Here is a 19,806-nt window from a genome sequence, read left to right on the forward strand (position 1 = left end):
CCGAAGCCAGGAGCCAGGTGCTTTTCCTAGTCTCCCATGCAGGTGCAGGGCCCAAGGACTTGGGCCATCCTCTACTGCACTCCCGAGCCATAGCAGAGAGCTGGCCTGGAAGAGAGCCACTGGGACAGAATCCGGCGCCCTGACTGGGACTAGAACCCGGTGTGCCGGCGCCGCAAGGCGGAGGATTAGCCTACTGAGCCACGGTGCCGGCCTCTACTATTACTTATTGAAGTGATTTTACTATTCCTGTCCCCCTTTGTGGACTCTAATTACATGTATGTTAGCTTGCTTGAAATTGTTTCACAGCTCATGAATGAACTAATCATTAAAATTCTGTTTTATTTTAGATCTATTCCTGTGTATTCAAGTTCAGCATCTTTTTCTTGCAAGACTTACACATCAGCTCATTCTAGGCAATGCAATTTTTAGCTCATACTGAGTAGTTTTCACATTTGTAAGTTTGGTTTAGGACATACATACAGACACATACTATGTGTATTTTAAAAGGTTTGTGGAGGGGCCGGGTTGTTGCACAGTAGGTTAAGCTGCAGCTTACAATGCTGTCATCCTACATCAGCACATTTTGAGTCCCAGCTTCTTGACTTCAGATCCAGCCTTTTGTAATGTATCTGGAAAGTCAGCCAAAGATGACCCAAGGACTTGGGCCCCTGTTAGCTGTATGAAAGACCTAGATGGAGTTTATGGCTCCTGGCTTCAACCTGGCTCAGATTTGACTATTGAAGCTATTTGGGGGAGTGAACCAGTGACTAGAACATATCTCGCTGTCTGTCTAACCCTGTGCCACTCTGACTTTGAAATAAATCAATATTTTAAAAAGCTAAAGTTTATGTAAAATTGAATTAAAAGATAAATTTATTTTGGTGAACAATTTCTTTTGAAATCCATTCAGGAGTTGTTCACAGTATGTGTTTCCATAAACTTTGTGAAGATTCCTTTATGTAGCCAATGACCACTGTGATTTCTTCAATCTTTCTTCCTAAATTAGGTTAAGATCCTACATACAGTGATCTTAACCATTTTAGTGGTCTTGCTTAGACTGTCATCTGTGCCATTTTTGGGATGGCTTGAATTAATTGAGTTTTCTCTTTGTCATGGCTCGAATTTCTCTGCTTCTTTACATGCTCAGTAATTTCTGTTTGAATGTTTGACAGTGAAATTTCCACCTTCTGAAGTTCTGCACACTTTTTGTATGTCTATACTCTACTCGTGCCTTGTTCTGCAGTGCACTTAAGTTACTTGCAAGGAGTTTGATCCACTTTGGTCTTGGTTTTGAACTTGTTTATGTGGCAGTAAATCTGCATTTAATCTAGGTTTATTTGTTCCATTACCCAGACAAATCTGTCTTAGGGTTCTGAATTACAAAACGTTTTCCACTTGGACTGGTGAGATCAGTGACTATTTGTTGTTCTTGGTCAGCTCCTGTAATTGTTCTATTTAATTCTTTTATGTGGCTCTTGTCCCAGCCTTGAACATTGACTTCACACATATGTCTGAGCAGTTATTCAATGGCTGTCTTGAGAAGGCTCCTTAGAGGATTGCTTAGGTCCTCTTTTTGCACAGCTCTCTCATCTCTACTGTGCCCATGAAACTAGTTGTCTGGGCCTCTGAGCAAGGTCTCCTCAGGCCAAGAAATTAACAAGCTTGCTTTGATTCTTTTTTTCTTTGCTGTTTCCTGGAAACGCTTACATGGAAACTTACTGAAAAAACTGCAAAGCTTACTTTTAATTCTCACCTTTCAGGAATTTCTGTCTTTTGCTAATTGACAATCAATGTTATAAAAACTATTTGCTTCATGTATTTTGTCTGGATTTTACTTGTGCTGTCATCAGGTTAAACCTGACTTTGGTTCCTCTTTCTTGGATGAAAATAGAAGGCTCTCAAAGTTAGGTTTTGAAAAGAAAAGGAAAAAGAAATTAAATTCCTGTTCCTTTAAATACTGAAGAAGAATACATTTTCCTTTGTCTCATCAATTACATTAAATCCACTCTGGACTACAAGGCAAGTGGCTTGATCATTTTGTGATGGATGAAAATGTGTGGCTTTTGGCAATATTTTCTTTCATTCTTTTGCCTTGCGTAATATGGAAAGAAAAGATGAAGTTGAGATTGATGGTTTGGTTTCAAGAACTAGATGTTATTCAGGTACCTAAGTTTCCAAATATATTCTTTCCTTTGAGGCATGATTTTTTTATTATGCTTATATGAATGGATTTTTCTGTTTCTGAGATTTCAAAAATGGGCATTAGTTTATTTTAAAGCAATATTTTAATCCAGCTCAGTCATGTCATGAGTCTGGTGGCATTTTTAGTAGTTGGTTTTGATTGTGGTTTGGAGACATCACAGGAGATTTTTATTTACTTGTTTTTGTGGGCTGTGTACAAAAATTCATTTTGAGTATACACTTTGACATATTTCCTTTTAAAACAAATCAAAGCCTATTGTTCATTGTTGGATGGCAAACCATGATGACTTGAATTTTCAATCAGTGGAAAATAAAGCCATTAATATCATTACTATTTTTACTATACTGCTACTCCTCTAATATTTAGTAGCACTCTGTGGATTTTAAAGTGTTGATTTTCTTAGTGTATTATTTACTCCAATTTCTACAATAACCCTATTGGTATGTATTGTTGTATCAATAGGCCAGAACTCTGAGATGAAAAGTCGGAGTTTACCCAAAGGTAAGCCACCCTTGTGTTTAATCAAGGGCAGGGACCCAGTTATGTAAAGTTCATTTCTCTTTTCCTGCCAAATTGTGTCCAGGGACTTTAATTTGAAAACACGAGTCATTCTGAGAGGCAACATATAGCTATGTCAAATCTCATATTTGGGGGGCAAAATATGAGATTTTTTAAGGGGTTCATTTAAGCAAACCTAAGATTTTATTAGTTGAATTTTCAGTAGGTACCATTTTTATAAGCCTGCAAAGTTGCTAAGGTGGATAAAATAAACACATGTCTGCTTTCCCAGTACACACTGATGTGTGCAACTGTTAACCTGTTCCCATAACGTGACCTTAAATACCTGTGGAGCAAATGTTAGAGCATTCAAACTCCCCCTCTTTATTAATCTTTAGGCTTATTGGTGTTTAATTACTATTAGAATACCAACTGATCTAGGGCGAAGTGTCAGGGTTCTGTGTGTTCACCTTGGAAGTCATAAAATCAGCCAATCCGTGGGTGGATCAGGCAGGTTTCCTTTCCTTCCTCTTCAGAAGTCTACTTTGTGCATTACTGGCTTAAAATCCTCTTCTGTTGGCTCTGAACAGACACATGTATGTTTATTTGCTAAGCTCCTATGTCTTTAGGTGTGGGGAATATGGCAGCAAACAAAGCAAATTTCCCATCTTCCTTGAACTTGCCTACCAGAGGAGATACAGGTGGTATGAATCAGAAAAGAGATGGGTAACTATATAATGCAATAATGAATGCTATCATGAAGAAGAGTGGAGAAATTGTGAGTAATGGAAGGGAATTGGGTGCATGAAAATCTGGGGAGGGTATCCCCGGCAGGGGAAGTTACACACTCTGAGGTCTCTGGTGTGAGGGGTGGAAAAGGGGCTTGGCCTGTGAGATGTACAGTCATGGCTCTTCCATCTGAGCAGGGTAAGCGACATGAAATATTAGAGGATGACAATTGAGTGTTTATATAATCCACATGTAGGTGTTGCTGTGGTCTGAATGTTGGGTCCTTCCAAACTTGTACTTTGAAGCCTAACCCCTAAGGTGAGGGTCTATGAGAGGTGATTAAGTAATGAGGTTTCTACGTTCTTGGTATCATGCCCTCGTAAAAGGGGCTTGAGGGGAACCTTCTGCCCTTGTCCATGTCAGGATGCAGAGACCAGGAACCATCCAGAGGGTGGAGAGCAAGCCCTTAGCAGACACCAAGTCTAGTGGCACTTGATTTTCCAACCCACACCTCCAGAACTAGGAACAACCAATTTGTGCTATTCATGAATTACCCTGTCTAAGGTGTTTGACCATGAGCAAATAAAGCCCAATATATTTATAAGAGTTGTGGTTTGCTTCTTAAAATTCAAAACATCTCACCATCCAGAAGATGGGTTTTCCACAAATAAAAAGGTTGATTGGTATGACATCACTCATGTGTTTTGGCTAAGTGGAAAGTAAAGCATTATGTATTATATTCGTCCTCACTGATGAACAAGGTCTTCAGGAGAGTCCTACAAAGAAACCAAAAATTGAAAATTCTGTACATAATATAATTTTAAAAAGAACTAGACCACGGTAGAGGTTTGTCTTTGGTTTTTGTTCTGTGGGAAAAGAAGAGTATAATGTGTTAGTATAATTCAGTGAAGCAATATTTATAAAATATTCCAAATAATATTCACACAACTGTTATTCTATCTAACTTGCACAAATAAGAGAAAATGTGTGATAGATGTATTTCTGGGTCTGGCTTATGTCACTTAGCAAATCTCCAGTTCTTTGCATGTGTCAGGAATTCATTTTTTATGGCTGAGTAGTATTCTATTGTGTATATACACCATATTTCCTTCATTCAGTCATCAATTTGATGGACATCTAGGTCAATACCCTATCTTTATATTGTATCTTAGGCTGCTACACACATGGGAGTGCAGGTTTCTCTTTGATGGACTAATTTTATTTGCTTTGGCTATACTCCCAGCCATAGGTTAGCTGAGTTTATGCACTTATCTCTCTTATTAGACTTTGTGCTCATCCAATGCAGGAACTTTGAGTTTGTTAATTTTGGCAACGTGTAGTTGCAGTGCCACAATGCAGAAAGGCTCAGTAACTATTACATAAATAAGGTCCTGGGATAAGCGAATGAATTCACAGTGTGTTTCTTTTTTTTTTTTTTTTTTAAGATTTACCTATCTATTTGAAAGGTAGAGTTAGATGTAGAGACAGACAGACAGACAGACACACACACACACACAGAGAGAGAGAGAGAGAGAGAGCGAGCGAGCTTCCATTTGCTGGTTCACTCCTCAAATAGCCGTGATGGCTGGAGCTGGGCTGATCTGAAGCCAGGAATTTCATCCAGGTCTCCTGTATAGTTATAGGGGCCCAAGCACTTGGGTCATCTTCCACTGCTCTCCCTGGTAAACAAGCAGGGAGCTAGATTGGAAGTAGAGCAGCCAGGACTTGAACCAGCGCCCATATGGGATGCTGGCATTGCAGGTCGCAGCTTTACCTGCTATGCCACAGTGCAGGCCCCTTGAATGCACAGTTTTTAGTCAGTGAATTGTTTCATTTATTCTGTGATGGGCTGTTTTATTTGTCAACTTGGTTATGCTACAATATCTAGTTTTATTCAATTAAATACGCATTTAGGTTGACATTTTATGTAAAGGCTATAATCCTATATAATGCAGGTGGCATGAGCCCATGAGATAAGAGGACTGAGAGCAGAATCGAGGTGTTCCCTGGTGTCGCTCCCCCTCTTCGCGGAGGAACGACACAGGACCCTGTGTTGTTCTTTTGTCTGCTCGGCCCTCCCTGGGTTTGCTGCTGGTTCTTCCCGGGTTGGCTACCGACCCTTCCACCTCCGTGGAAGGGTGGTTCCCCCTGCCACTTTCCCCACTTCTGCGGGGGAGCGGCACACCACCGGCCGGCTCTCTCGGGGGCTGCTCAGATGTTCCTCAGGTGTTCCTCTTAGATGTTCCTGGTGCATGTTGTCTCTCTCCTCCTTTATAGTCCTCTTCCACCAATCCCAACTCTGCTACCCACACGCCGAGTACGCTGCTCTCTTCCAATCAGGAGCAAGATCAGCTCCTGCAGGTCATCACTCAAGTTGGCGAGAGGCAGCTGCGTACAAGCTGTTTACTCCTCTCCCAGCGCCATATTGTGGGAGAGCAGATATACAGAATAAGTCTTAATTCCAGTAACAGTCTAGTCCGAGTTGCTCCCCACACCTAGGAAGAAATCTGGCTCGAGGACAGCAGCAGCATCTCTTGTTGAATGAGCCTGGCCCGTCCTTAGTAGGGCTTCTCCATGAGAATTTCCCCTTTGCCCAGCTATGCTCACATCATATACACCAATGCCTTGCAACGAATCTCTCGTCCATGAGCATTCTTCAAAAAGTTGATGAAAAATGTGCATTAAAAAACTATGCATGAATTAAAAATTTTTTGCACCAAAATAAACTTATTTTATTCGAAAGGCAGGGTGACAGAGAAGGAGAGACAAAGAGACCATCAATTTGCTGGTTCATTGCTCAGATACCCACATGGCTGAGGCTAGACCAGGCTGAAGCTGGGATCTAGGAACTCCATCTGGGTCTCCCAGGTAGGTGGCAGGGGCCCACAACCTGAAAAGTAAAAATTATAATCCCTGTTCTACAACAGCACAAAATGAGGCTGGGAACTGAAAAGTAGATTGTTTCAGGTCTTAGTTGCCAGATTTAGGATTCATATCTAGGTTAATATATTTCAAACTCTGGATCTTAACTTTTATGATAGATTGTCACAGGGACAAAGGATTTAGCAGAGCTAATGCTTTAAGTAACACAGAAACACAGTCACATACACACATAGTATTTAAACATCACCTATAAAGAAGAATGGTCAATTGTCTTTCTGAGCTTAGAAACCATTCTCCGTAGGTAACTTGTGCTAGAGAAGATAGGCTAGCACAGATAGGTAGCCTATGTTGTTGAAGATGGTCTAGAACAAGTGATCTTCAGATTGGCAAAGCATGATCCCAAATATTCCTAACTAGATGTCTCTAGATGAGGTCACCTTTATGTTCCTTTTTGAGTCTAAGATTTTATTTTATATTCATGATTTTCCGTTGTGCCATCCTTCTTCCTCTCCTCCTCCCTCCGCCACTACCACTGCCTCAATACCACCAAAAAGAGCCCATCTTCCAATAGGCTCTCTTTCTGAGATGCGTTGAGCCATCCCCTTGGTCTTCTGTGTTTTCTTTCTCAGTCTCCCTCTCCTCTTGATGAGAAGAAGAGACAAGGACAACTGTGTTTTTACTGATGGATACTCAGTAGAGAACTTGCCTTCTCTCCAGTTATTGGTACTGTGCTAACATAAGTAGTATACTTCTAAAAAACACTCAAAGTTACATATTTGTGTAACCATTATGAATTTTAGACCTCCTCATAGGACCTCGTGAGTTAATTCAAATAGTAAAAGATAAAAAGTGATAACACAGGACTCTGGAGGTCAATTTTCCAGCTCAAGAAAATTAAAAAGTAAGAGATGAGCTAAGCAGGGATGCAACATTATAAGCAGTAACAACAATCATTGCAAGGGCTGCTACCTTTTACGCATATACACTCTTTGTACCTTGGGTGTATTTTGCACCTGCTTTTACTACTGCTACAGTGACAAGTTTCAGTGTCTGAAACCTGAGGTTTCAAACAAAAAATGTCTGACGAAGGTTCAGACTATAAAATCAGGATCCCTTCCCTCCACAGTGATCCTAGAAACATCCTTGCCTACTCATCACTTTGTGGCATTGCGTGACATGGCATCTTTGACATCATCACCTGTGGAATCGTATCAAGTTGCAGAGGGAGGAAGGCTGTGCCCAATAGCATTGTCAGGCCTACAGAGTGACCTAGAGTTCTGCCATCCAAACTTGCTAGGAGTGTTAATAGGTGTTACAGGTCAGGATGGATTCAAATGTCCTGACTTCAAGAGCCAATCACTTGAGGGCTTTATCTTGGCTAGTCTTGTAAATTTAATTGGAGCTGCTGTAACATTCAGTGTTTTCAAAATACCTGACCAGGAGAATTTCAAAGAGAATTGCACATTCTGGAACATACTGTTGATTTGTTCACCCTCCCCCCAACCCCTTTTTACCCATAGATTAAAGTGAGCTCCAAGAATATTGTTGAAGGAAAAAAACAGGAAAGCTTACACTGACTTTCTAGCTACCTTATATTTATATTTAGTATCTCATGTAATCTTCCTTGTGCATTCTGTGGACCAAAATAAACTTTAAAAAAGAGGAAAGCAGAATGGTTAAATAAGTTGTCCAAAGTCTGATAGTTAGGAAGTAATGCAATTTGGGGTGTGTGTGTGTGTATGTGTGTATATATATGCAGTAAGGGGGGAAAAACTGAGTTTAGCAAACATTTAACAACTATTCTATATAATACTACCATTTGAGACACAAGAAGATACTTAGGTGTTCCTGAAATGAGAGTTTAAGCAAGGTACGTTACAGACAATTATGTATGTAAGACAGATGGTAATAAAAGAGCGATACATTATAGATGACCATAAGTAAGATCCAGAAATAGGGAGAAGAGTGTCGTCACGTTGGAGCACCCAAAGGCTTAGTACTTGATGTCTCCCATTCTCTTTCCATACTCACTCCCTGGTGGTATACTCCCGTCCCACATCATGCACTGATGACTGATGTATTTCTGTTTCTATTCCGTTTTAAAGTCAAGATCGCTGTATTCAATGGCCTAATGAACTCTGCTGCTTGGATGTTGAACTGTCATCTCAAACTCAACATGAACCAAATGATGCTGCAAAGCCCCCACTCCAACCCCACCTTCTCTAAACCTCTACTGCTTGTGCTCCTGCCGGCATTAAGGTGATGGACACCTCAGCCCTTCTTCCACAGCTCCCAAGTCCCTGAAGCCATTCTTGAGTCACCTTCCTTTTCACACCTTCTACACCAGGTCATGGAGCTCCGTTGAGCCTCCCTTCCAATCACATATGGAATTGGACCTCTGTATTATTTGTTACTTACTACCCCAAGTCCTTCTTTTTTTTTTTTTGACAGGCAGAGTGGACAGTGAGAGAGAGAGACAGGGAGAAAGGTCTTCCTTTTCTGTTGGTTCAACCCTCAATGGCCACTGTGGCTGGCGCGCTGCGGCCGGCGCACTGTGCTGATCCGAAGGCAGGAGCCAGGTACTTATCCTGGTCTTCCATGCGGGTGCAGGGCCCAAGCACTTGGGCCATCCTCCACTGCACTCCCTGGCCACAGCAGAGAGCTGGCCTGGAAGAGGAGCAACCGGAACAGAATCCGGCACCCCGACCGGGACTGGAACCCTGTGTGCCAGAGCCGCAAGGCGGAGGATTAGCCTAGTGAGCCGCAGTGCTGGCTCCCAAGTCATTCTATCTGTCCCTTTCTCTGCAGAATGAATGCATGAAGAAAATCTTCTTGACTGAAAGGATGAGGAAATGTCTCATGGAGAAGCAGGGATTTCCTTCCATTTGCCTTCCCAGTCATGGTGGTGCATGGACTCACCAGTCAGACTTGGGGTAGGTGGTGTGTTTGTTAGTTTGCTAGAGCTTCCATAGCAAATGACCACAGAAGTCACGGCTGAACAACTGGAGTTTATGTTACCCCAGTTCTGGAGACTGAAGCCTTGGGTCAAGTTGGTTTTTATCTTCGAGGTGGCCTCTCTTTCCTGTACGTGGTGCCGCCTCACTGCGTCCTCACATGGTGTCCCTCTGTTGAGTGTGATAATCTTGCCTTCTCTTCAAAAGGCCCCCAGTTGCATTGGGTTAGGGCCTTTTCGAATGACCTAATTTGCACTACAAGATCTTTGCAGAGACATTGTTCAAAGGTGGTTACATTCTCAGGTACTGAGGGTAGGGCTCTAACATGAAATTTTGGGTGCACTTGAGTTCAGCACAACAATTACACATCACTATGCCTGTGCCTCTGACTATTTTCGTTAACCACTGAGGGATTTTATGTGTCTGTGGACATTTTGCTGACTATTGATTTTGCCTAAATGCAAAACAGAATAAACCATAAAACTTTTCACTCTTAAAAAGCAACAATCCAAGTGTCTATCAACAGATGAAAAGATTAATAAAAACATGGCAGGCACATACAATTGAATATTAGGCAGTCATAGAAAGGGATGAAATCCTGACACATGCTGTGATGTGGATGAGCCTTGGAAACGTAATGCTATGTGAAATCAGTAAGACAGAAAAATAAGGAAAGGATTCCATTCATATGAAATATCTAGAATAGGAAAATTCATAGAGACTAAAAGTTGACCGAGGGCTACCAGGGGCTGCGGGTTATTATTGTTTAGTGGACCAAGAGTTGCTGCTGGCATTGATCAAGCAGTCTGGAAATATGAGTGTGCACAATTTCAAAAAGTTTTGAACCAAAAATTCAAATCTCCATGAACTTTTTGGAGGCACCCTTATAGATGGTGATGATGATTATAACTCTGAATGCCACTTGATGAGCCACTGAAAACTGGTTAAAATGGTGAAAGCATTATGTAAAGAGACACCTCTCGTTTTCTTCCGTCTCCCTCTGAGGTATAGGACAAGAACACAGTGATTGTGATTCCTGGACATGCGACAAGCAGTGTGGTGAGCAGTGAGCCAGGGATTCAGTGTTGTGAGGCCTTCCAAATGCACGTGACCTATGCACATTTCTGGAGAGGGCAGGAGTCCTTATCAGTCAAATACCTACTAGTTTGTAAGAATTCACTGTTATTTGAGTGGTCTATTCACAGTCTCAAGTTAACCCTGGAGAGGTTATAGCACTGAAGAAAGACTATTAGAATTGTAGTGTGATTACTTTTTCTGAGTCCCTAAAAATACAGGCAAGTCTCTTCAAAGTTTCCAACACTTTTTCAACGTTCCTAGTAATATTTATATATTATATTTAATGTAATAAAACTGTTGCATGAAGATGATTATGGGTAAGGGGACTGGTTTTCTCCAAATGACTAACATAGTTATAAAAAGTTTGAAAACCTTTATCTAAAGTAAAATTGTGAATATAACACATTAAAAACTTTTTATCAGATATAACTGGCATTTGAAGGTGGTAGATAAATTGAAAAAGGCTGTCAAAGCCAGGGCCGTAAAGGTGATAACATACATACCTTGAACATTTCCTTTGTACCTAAAGCATAGAAATGTATATTCACTTGCCAATCTTGACATAGAGGCAAGGCTTTTTGTTTAGTATGCATTGGCTGATTGAAATTCTGCACAGCTGTAACTCCAAAATACAGCTCTTCCTCATTTGAAGAATTTGAAGATTTTCATGAAGCGATATAGAAACCTTGTAAATTTCTATGAAGTACACTTTACTATCCTACAAGCTTGAAGGTGTCTCTGTGCAACTAATTTGAATGAATTTTTTCAATTTGATTTTATGAAATCTTTCAAACATTCAACTTAGGTTCATAAAAGTAACTCTTTGTCTTTGTGTTCATATTTAAAATGCTTCTGGAAAATTCATTTAATTTAAATAAATACAACTGGTGGCTAACTCTTGATAAGTATGTGACAACTGTGGTAATCTAAGCATTGTGTTGAGCATCCAGCTGGGAAGGTTGAGAAAGCAAGTGCAGAAAGTCCATTCGTTTGGCAAGTTTGCTGAGTAGAGGTTGGTTGGGAGAGTTTATGGTATATGAGGGGGCCTCAAAAAGTTCATGGAAAATGAATATTATGAAAAAAACTAAGCATGGATTATTTTGGATCTAAAGAAACTGAAACTAAAGTAAACCTTTTCAGGGAAATTTTTTTGTTTATTTGAAAGGGAGAAGGACGCCACACAAAGACACACACACACACACCTTATATTGGATGGTTCACTTTCCAAAAGACTACAACAGCAAAGTACGCACCACGCCAAAGGCAAGAGCCTGGAACTTGGTCCTAGTCTCCTGTATGGGTAGCAGGGGCACAGTTTCTTGGGCCCATTGTCTATTGCCCACCCAGGAGCATTAGTAGGAAACTAGATTAGAAGTGGAGCAACTGGGACTAGAATTGATGCTCAGAAATGGGGTGTGGGTGTCATAAATAGTGGTTTACCACACTGTGCCATATACCAGCTCCTTTGAAAACTTTTTGAAATTATCTCCTCCTGAAACCCACCTGACATTGATATGGACAAAATAGAAAGTCTTCTATAACATGAGTTAGAGACAGAGTACAAAATGTGCATTACTCACGATGAAGAGCTGTGCTTGGGGAGTTTTTGAGGGTGATGCAGGATACTTGTACTCAAACATCTCTTGTAACGGAATGCTCTATCAAACGCCATGTCCCATGAAAAGCTAGGTCCACCATGAATTCCTGTGAACAGGGTAAGAGATTTGCTTAGGTAACACCGAGGTTCTTAAGTGTAGAATATCAAGTTGGGGAAGGAGGTGCCTTAGACAACACAGATACTGTTGTTCAATGTGTATGGTCCTGGGAACTCCTTAGCTGCCCAGATAGGAATTGGCTTATGGAGTTAGGCTATACCTTCAAGATGTGACACTGGTCATCCAGCTTCCTTTTTCCCTTCTTTGGCTACTTGTCTTGGTGAGATTGTTTTCCCCCGAATATACTTGGCTGTATTCATTTAGTTACTAAAGCTGACAGGTGATGACCCTCTGTTCTCTGTCTTCCCACTGTCAGTGACTCAGGGGGAGCAACGGGGGATCAAAGTTGGGCATACAGGATGTGGTGTGGGACCTCCTGCAGCTCGGCAATCCTGTGCATTCCCTAAGTGCACTGGGGGTTTGAAGAAATCAGCTCTTGGAAATATGAACCAAGATCACAAGACCGAGGACTTGAGTATCACGATTGCTTGTGGTACTGGATAGGAATGCTCACAGTGAAATAATTACTAGACTTCTGCCCAATGCCCATTTTTATAACTACAAGAGTAGGACTTGCTAGACAATGGTAAAAGATGGGAAAATGGTTCCTCACAAGCCTTCCTTGCCTTCCTGTTCCTATTATACAGTAATAAGAATTCAGTCATCCTCACTTAACCAAGGCTTCACTTTCCAAGGGTCAAACTATTAAGTGGAAAATTGCAGAAATAATGTTGTAAACTGTGTACCATTGAGTGGTGTGATGAAATCTTGGGCTGTGCAGCTCTGTCCCACCTGGGATATGAATCACTCCTATGTCCAGCATGTCAACAGTGTGTATGCTGTCAATGGAGCCTTCGTGATTATCAGACCAATTTTTGTGGTATCACAGGGCTTGTGTTTAAGTAATCTTATGTGGTATCCTAATGCTATGTTACAGTGCCTTCATCTTTGACCTGCCTTCATCTCACCCTGTAGGCTTTGCATTGTTTTGTCATCATAAGGGTGAGTAAAGTACAGTAAAGTATTTGAGAGACTTTATGTACACAACTTTCATTACAGTTTGCTTATTTTCTACTTTATTATTATCTATTGTTAATTTTGTATTGTGTCTACTTTAGAAATTAAATTTTATCCTAGGGATACATTTATAGAAAACATAGTATGTGTAGGGTTCAGTATCATGCAGACCCTTGGATGGTAGTTTTCACAAGATGGTTGTTAGGACAGCCTGAGCTTTGGCCCAGTTTCTGCCTCCTGCCTTATCACGTGATCCTTCCACTGCTCATGCTCTGTATCTTTTAGGGGACTTCACCAAAGCCTGCATCCTGCTGTTTAGACTTGAACCTCTGAAACTGTGAGCCAAGTAAAGCTTGGCTCTAAGTTAGCTGCTTCAGATATTTCATTTCAGTAAAAACAACAAGACATCTCCCTAATAGAGCAGTAGCAGCCGGACTACTGAAGACTAAGATCTTTTATCTGCAGGTTCTTTAGTTGATTTCTTTCATGTAATATTTTGAGATGAAGCTACTGAAGAAGGATGGATAGGGTCAAATTAAGAAGTTTGTGAATGTTGAGGATTTATAAGTAGTCAACATTCTTAAGTCCCATGGTGTTCAGCATGGAAATCTAATGGGTATCATTGAAGATAACACTCATTGATGAAGTTTCTGAAACAAAATGAAATGTTTAACTTTGAACCACACCACATGTCTCGATTTGGCATAAATGAACTCAAAGGCTAGACTGGGCTGGCGGTAGAAATAAGGGCATCTTGCTGGAAGTTGAGTGACAACAAGTGGTGGAGGTGTGAAGCGAGCTTCTGCTTTAGTGGGAAGAGGGGAGTGTGTTACAAGGGACAGCTCACTGCTACTAGTGCTGTCCCATCCAAGGGTGTTTTAGAAGGAAATATACATTCTAAACAGAAATCTGGATTTTCATGTAAAACCCCTGATACACTCATGTAAATATTGGCAGTCAAAGCCAAATATTAAGAGTTGCAGGCCAAACAAAGCACATCTGTTGGCTAAATTTGCTCTGATGTCCTGCAGCTTGTGCCCTCTGATACGTTTTTTTTTTTAACCAAGTTTTGGGGTAATATTCATGATTATTAACCCAGTGATGCATGATTCTTAATCTTGATTATTTTTAACGTTATAAAAAATATAAAGCTTTTATTTGTACACATTCCCTGCCTGCAGTCTTTCCAAAATCTCATCCACAGGATGGCCAGAATTATAATTATAATGAAAATCTTAATTATGTCAGTCTTCAACTCTAGCAATCTCCCCAGATGCAAAACATATGCGAGATCCTTAGTGTGTGCAAGAGATTTTCTGGACTTAAAATGGGCTTTTCAGCTTAGTTCTAACCTACCTTTCTGAATTTACGTTAGGCATTCTTAGCCTGCTTTCTTGTGTTGTGACATTCCAGTTGACTCACACTCCCCAAAATCCGTGGCTTTGCTGATGATCCTTCCTTCCTTCCTTCCTTCCTTCCTTTCTTCCTTCCTTCCTTCCTTCCTTTCTTCTTTCCTTCCTTTCTTTCTTCTTTCCTTCCTTCCTTCCTTCCTTCCTTCCTTTCTTTTCTTTTCTTTTCTTTTCTTTTCTTTTCTTTTCTTTTCTTTTCTTTTCTTTTCTTTTCTTTTCTTTTCTTCTTTTCTTTCTTTCTTTCCTTTCTTTCTTCCTTCCTTTCTTTCTTCCTTCCTTTCTTCCTTCCTTCCTTTCTTCCTTTCTTCCTTTCTCTTTCTTTTTTTCTTTCTTTCTTTCCTTCCTTCCTTCCTTCCTTCCTTCCTTCCTTCCTTCCTTCCTTCCTTCCTTCCTTCCTTCCTTTTCCTGGTGACTGCCCTACTCAAATGTTTTGAAACTTAGGCGTGGTTATAGTTAAATTGGTATAGGTGTGTGGTATAGGTATTCACTGTGAGTTGAGGGAGTCAGTAATACCCTTGATATTTGGATCTAATATTGTGCCTAATAGACTTTAGTATTCCTTGAGGTCAATCTGTTGTGGTGGACAGGCGTTTGGTGCAGCAGTTAAGACACTACTTAGGAATACCATGCAATGGAGTCTGGGATTCACCTCCAATCAGGTTTCCTGCTAATGCACACCCTGAAATACAGTAGATTATGGCTCAAGTCCTTGGGTTCCCACTAAACATGTAGGAGACAAAGCGGGTACCAAGCTCCTGAGTTTAGCCTGGTGTAGCTTTGGCTGTTGGGAGTGTTTGCAGAATGAACCAGTGCATGGAAGATTGATTTCTTCCTCTCTACCTTTGCCTTTAAATAAAATAAATACAGAAACACAAAAAAATTTGAAACTTTTAAGCATTCTGTTTAGAATGCTTTTTTTTTTTTTTTTTTTTTTTTGCCAGACAGAGTTAGTGTGAGAGACAGAGTTATAGACAGTGAGAGAGAGACAGAGAAAGGTCTTCCTTCCATTGGTTCACTCCCCTAATGGCCGCTATGGCCAGCACTGCGCCAATCTGAAGCCAGGAGCTGGGTGCTTCTTCCAGGTCTCCCACGCGGGTACAGGGACCAAAGCACTTGGGCCATCCTCCGCTGCCCTCCTGGGCCACAGCAGAGTGCTGGACTGGAAGAAGAATAACTAGGATTAGTACCCGGTGCCCCAACTGGGACTAGAACCCCGGGTGCCGGTGCCGCAGGCAGAGGATTAGCCAAGTGAGCCACTGCGCTGGCCGCTTTTCTTATTTTTATCCCCTCCCCCCCAAGAAAAGTTTAAGGAATATAGGCTTCATGCATTTCACAAGTACAACTTCAGGAATATAGTGATTCTTCCCACCATACCTGCCCTCCAACCCACTCTCCCACCCCTCCTCCTCCCCCCTCTCCCATTCCCAGACCCATTCTCCACTAAGGGCCATTTTAGATTAACTTTATACACAGAAGACCAAGTCTGTAAGTGAAGAGTTCAACAATTTGCATGAAAAAAAAAAAAACAACTATCCCTCAACAGTTGAGACAAACACTGCTCAAAGTCATTGCATCTTGAGTTAATTTTACTTTTTTTTTTTTAAACTTAACTTTGAAAAAGCACCCAAGAATGATAGATCCATTATGAACACTTAGACATAATTATAATACTCTGTGAGGACAGAGGTCCTGCATGGGAAGTTGGTGCACAGTGACTCCTGCTGTTAATTTAACAATCAACACTCTTAGGTGTGATGTCGGTGATCACCCGAGGAGCTTGACATGAGCTGCCTAGGCTTTGGAAGCCTTTTGAATCCACAAACTCCATCAGTGTTTAGACAAGGCCAAGGCTATAAGCAAAGTGGAAGTTCTCTGCTCCCTTCAGAGAAAAGTACATCCTTCTTTGATGGCCACGTTTTTCCATTGGGATCTCACTCACAGAGATCCTTCAGATAAAACATTTTTTTTCAAGTTTAGGAATTATGGTGATGCTGGCTTTGTAGAAAGAATTTGGGAGGTTTCCCTCCCTTTCAGTTATTTTGAATAACTTGAAAAGAATTAGAGTTAGTTCTTTAAATGTCTGGTAGAATTCAGCTGTGAAGCCATCTGATCCTGGGCTTCTATTGTTGGGAGGGTCTTTTTTTTTTTTTTTTTTAAAGATTTATTTATTTATTTATTTGAAAGTCAGAAGGAGAGGCAGAGAGAGAGAGATCTTCCAACCACTGGTTCACTTCCCAGTTGGCCACAACAGCTGGAGCTGTGCCGATCCAAAGCCAGGAGCTTCTTCTGGGCCTCCCATGTGGGTGTAGGGGCCCAATGACTTGGGCCATCCTCTAATGCTTTCCTAGGCCATAGCAGAGAGCTGGATCAGAAGTGGAGCAGCCAGGACTCAAACCAGCGTCCATATGGGATGCTGGCACTGCAGGTGGTAGCTTTACCCGCTATGCCACAACGCTGTCCCTAGGAAGGTTTTTATTACTGATTGAATTTCTGTGTTGGTAATGGGTGTGTTTAGGTTTTCTATGTCTTCTTGGCTAACTTAGGTAGGTTGTATATGTCCAGGAATCTATCAGTTTCTTCTAGGTTTCCAGTTAGTTGCAGTACAGGTCATTGTAGTAATTTCTGCTAATTCTCTATTTCCTGTGGTGTCTATTGTTAAATTTCCCTTTTCATCTCTAACTTTATTAATTTGGGTCTTCTCTCTACTTTTTTTTGTTAGTTGGCCCCTGGTTTGTCAGTTTTGTTTATTTTTTCAAAAAACTGTTTGTTAGGTAAATGGATCTATAAAATGAGGAATTAAGAAGTGATCTCCAGGGTGTCTTTGGATACAGAGATTTATCTTTGTTGGCACTTTCCATACTGAGATTTTATTTTGTTTATTTAATGTATTGGAAAGGCTGAGTGAAGGAGGAGAGAGATCTTCAGTCCACTGGTTCACTCTCCAAAGTCTTGGAACAGCTGGCTCAAATCAGGCCGAAACTAAGAGTCCGGAATTCCATCTGGATCTCCCATGTGTGGGGCAGGGATCCAAGTCCTTCAGCCGTCCATCATCTGCGTCTTGCATATATTAGCAGGAAGCTTGATTGGAAGTATGGGCAGGACTGTTACAGGCCTTCTGAAATGGGATGTGGCTATTCCAAGGTGCAGCTTGAATGGCCATTCCGGGATGCATGTCCAATATTGGAATTCTAAAAAACAGAGCACTTGTGACTAGAAACCCATGCCTGCTCTTCTAGACAACCCTGGGTAACGTACAGGTAGGCAAGTGCATACAAGCCACATGCAGTGGGAACCACGGGAATTCACCCAGTAAAGGACAAGGAGGCTTGGACGTCACATGGACGTACTGAGGCTTGAGTACATCTTAGAGGTGGGAAATCACACTAGCCTGTGATTTCCAGATTGAGATGTCGCCCGGTGAAGGATGAAGCTTAGAGCACTAGCCAAGAGCCAAGAAGAGCCTTGGGGATGGGGGCGGGGGAGGCGGCTCTTCACCATGAACTGTTTCCTGTCTGGGAGTCTCTGGTGGTTTTTGAAGCCAGACGTGACATCTCTGTCCCAAAGCACGAGTTCTCGACAGATTCTTGGTCTTGGAGCACTGCCGGCAAGCAGGCGGGGGGCGCAAAGCCCCTCTTCACAATGTCTTTATTCTTAATGTGTGAACGTGTACTTGCGCAGTGGCATTGGCCGGGTGTGCCACCAGAGAGGCTGCGCCAGTGTGTAAGGGATAGAGCTTTTGTCATTGAACTTCAGAATGTTCCTGATTGGCTTTGTACTCTCTGAAGGAGATGAAGTTGGAGGAGAAAATAAACCCAAGGCTTCAGGGAACTATGTAGCTCTTATTCCCATAGGCTGATCTGGGAGCAAGAGAAAAATCTGTATAGGCAAGGATTACTATTTTAATAACATTTATCATAACGAAATGAATAAAATTTAATGCAGAGGTGGGGACCTTGGAAAGCTTTGGCCAAAGCATTATTATGTGCTAAGCTTCCTATTCCCTGCTTTGTTTCGGTCTCTCTTCTTTTTCTTTGTCTCTCATTCTTGGATATAGTCCAATGGGTTGCATAAACCACCTCCTAAAACACAGGAAGATAATAAATTGGACCATGAGAGCTACAAGGCACAAAGCAATTCTCCAATCTATCTGAAGGAAGGAAGAAATAAACAGTCAAATTCTTGTTTACATATTGGCCAGCAACTCATTTTACCCCCTCTGTGATGTTCTTTTTTACCGTCTTGGAGGTCCTCTCACTGTTGACATTTAGTTATTTCATAAGTTACAGTCATTGATATCTCTGCTTGGGCCTATCACATAATATCAACATGTGGTTCTTGTGTAACTATTAAACCTTACTGATAAAATATCAAAAGGAATACACAGAAAGCTGCCAGAGTTTTCAATCGGCTCCCCACCTTCCCCCATTTCTCCATATAATAGGCTCGCTTTTTTATTCTGAAACTCAAAGATCTAAGTCTTGGTGACAGATTGAAGCAGGGAGTTAAGTGAAGTAAATGAACTATGAATCATTGATTAACTCCATTAATTTATAAAGCACACAGCTTCCTTTCTGTTGCTAATCACCAATTAACCTGAAATTGCTTAGTTAAAAATTCCTATAGATGTAATTTTGTTTTTCATCATTTAAAGTAGAATCCACCATTTAATTAGAATTTTACTAAAATTTTAAATATAGAGTAAAAATACGGCACCTGACATGGTCAGGAAAATTCCAAACCCATGGATCCAGCAATTCTCAGCTGGAAAACAGATGGCTTTGTATTCATCTCATGTCTGATTTCTGGAGCCCCTAGTTGAACACGGAGAACTGATGAAAATGACAAAGAGCCATGGACATCTATTAAAGAAAGATGGACCCGGGTTTCTAAGGAAATGCCATTTTAAATTAAGTATTATGAGCAAAGTTGAAAAATAAATAAGAGTTCTGTAATGTATCAGATCAGTGGTGGAAAGACAATTAATCAAGTGACAGTTGAAGAGAGGGGGTGAGAATAAGCAGGCTGTCCCGCGGTTATCAAACAGGTAGAGTCTGCAGTCTGTGCACATGTAGAACTTGCATAGCTCTCTTACTTTGAGGTTTTGGATAGTGATAGTCCATTCCAGTGGCTTAGGTCCTGTTAGCGTCTGTACTCTTGAGACTGGCTGTTGCATACCCATAGACTCACCGTCTTACCAAGGTGCTCCAATGACCAATCACACCTGTGAATTTCATGGGGCTGATTCAGGCCTGTCCTCTCAGAACCCAGCGTGTCTTCATGTAACCCTGTAGCATCTGCAAACCCGAGTCAGAGTTAGCTTT

General features: G+C 41.2%; 1 protein-coding gene across 14 annotated transcripts in view; it reads left to right on the top strand.

Annotated features, from left to right (window-relative positions):
- LOC149124742 (uncharacterized) overlaps positions 1 to 19,806 on the top strand; it is a 395,906-nt gene that overhangs the window by 55,290 nt on the left and 320,810 nt on the right. The window contains exon 4 of one of the 14 annotated variants that reach the window (XM_089304661.1): positions 9,122 to 9,251. The exons of the other annotated variants lie outside the window; for them this stretch is intronic. Coding sequence (XP_089160787.1) covers positions 9,122 to 9,134 — 13 coding nt within the window. The 3' untranslated portion in view covers positions 9,135 to 9,251. Of the gene's footprint in view, positions 1 to 9,121; positions 9,252 to 19,806 lie in introns of those variants that run through there. 14 annotated transcript variants of the gene reach the window in all.

The sequence above is a fragment of the Oryctolagus cuniculus genome, chromosome 9 (genome assembly GCF_051225735.1).
Source record: "Oryctolagus cuniculus isolate XC-2025 breed Fujian yellow rabbit chromosome 9, ASM5122573v1, whole genome shotgun sequence".
In the NCBI taxonomy this organism is placed as follows: Eukaryota; Metazoa; Chordata; class Mammalia; order Lagomorpha; family Leporidae; genus Oryctolagus; species Oryctolagus cuniculus.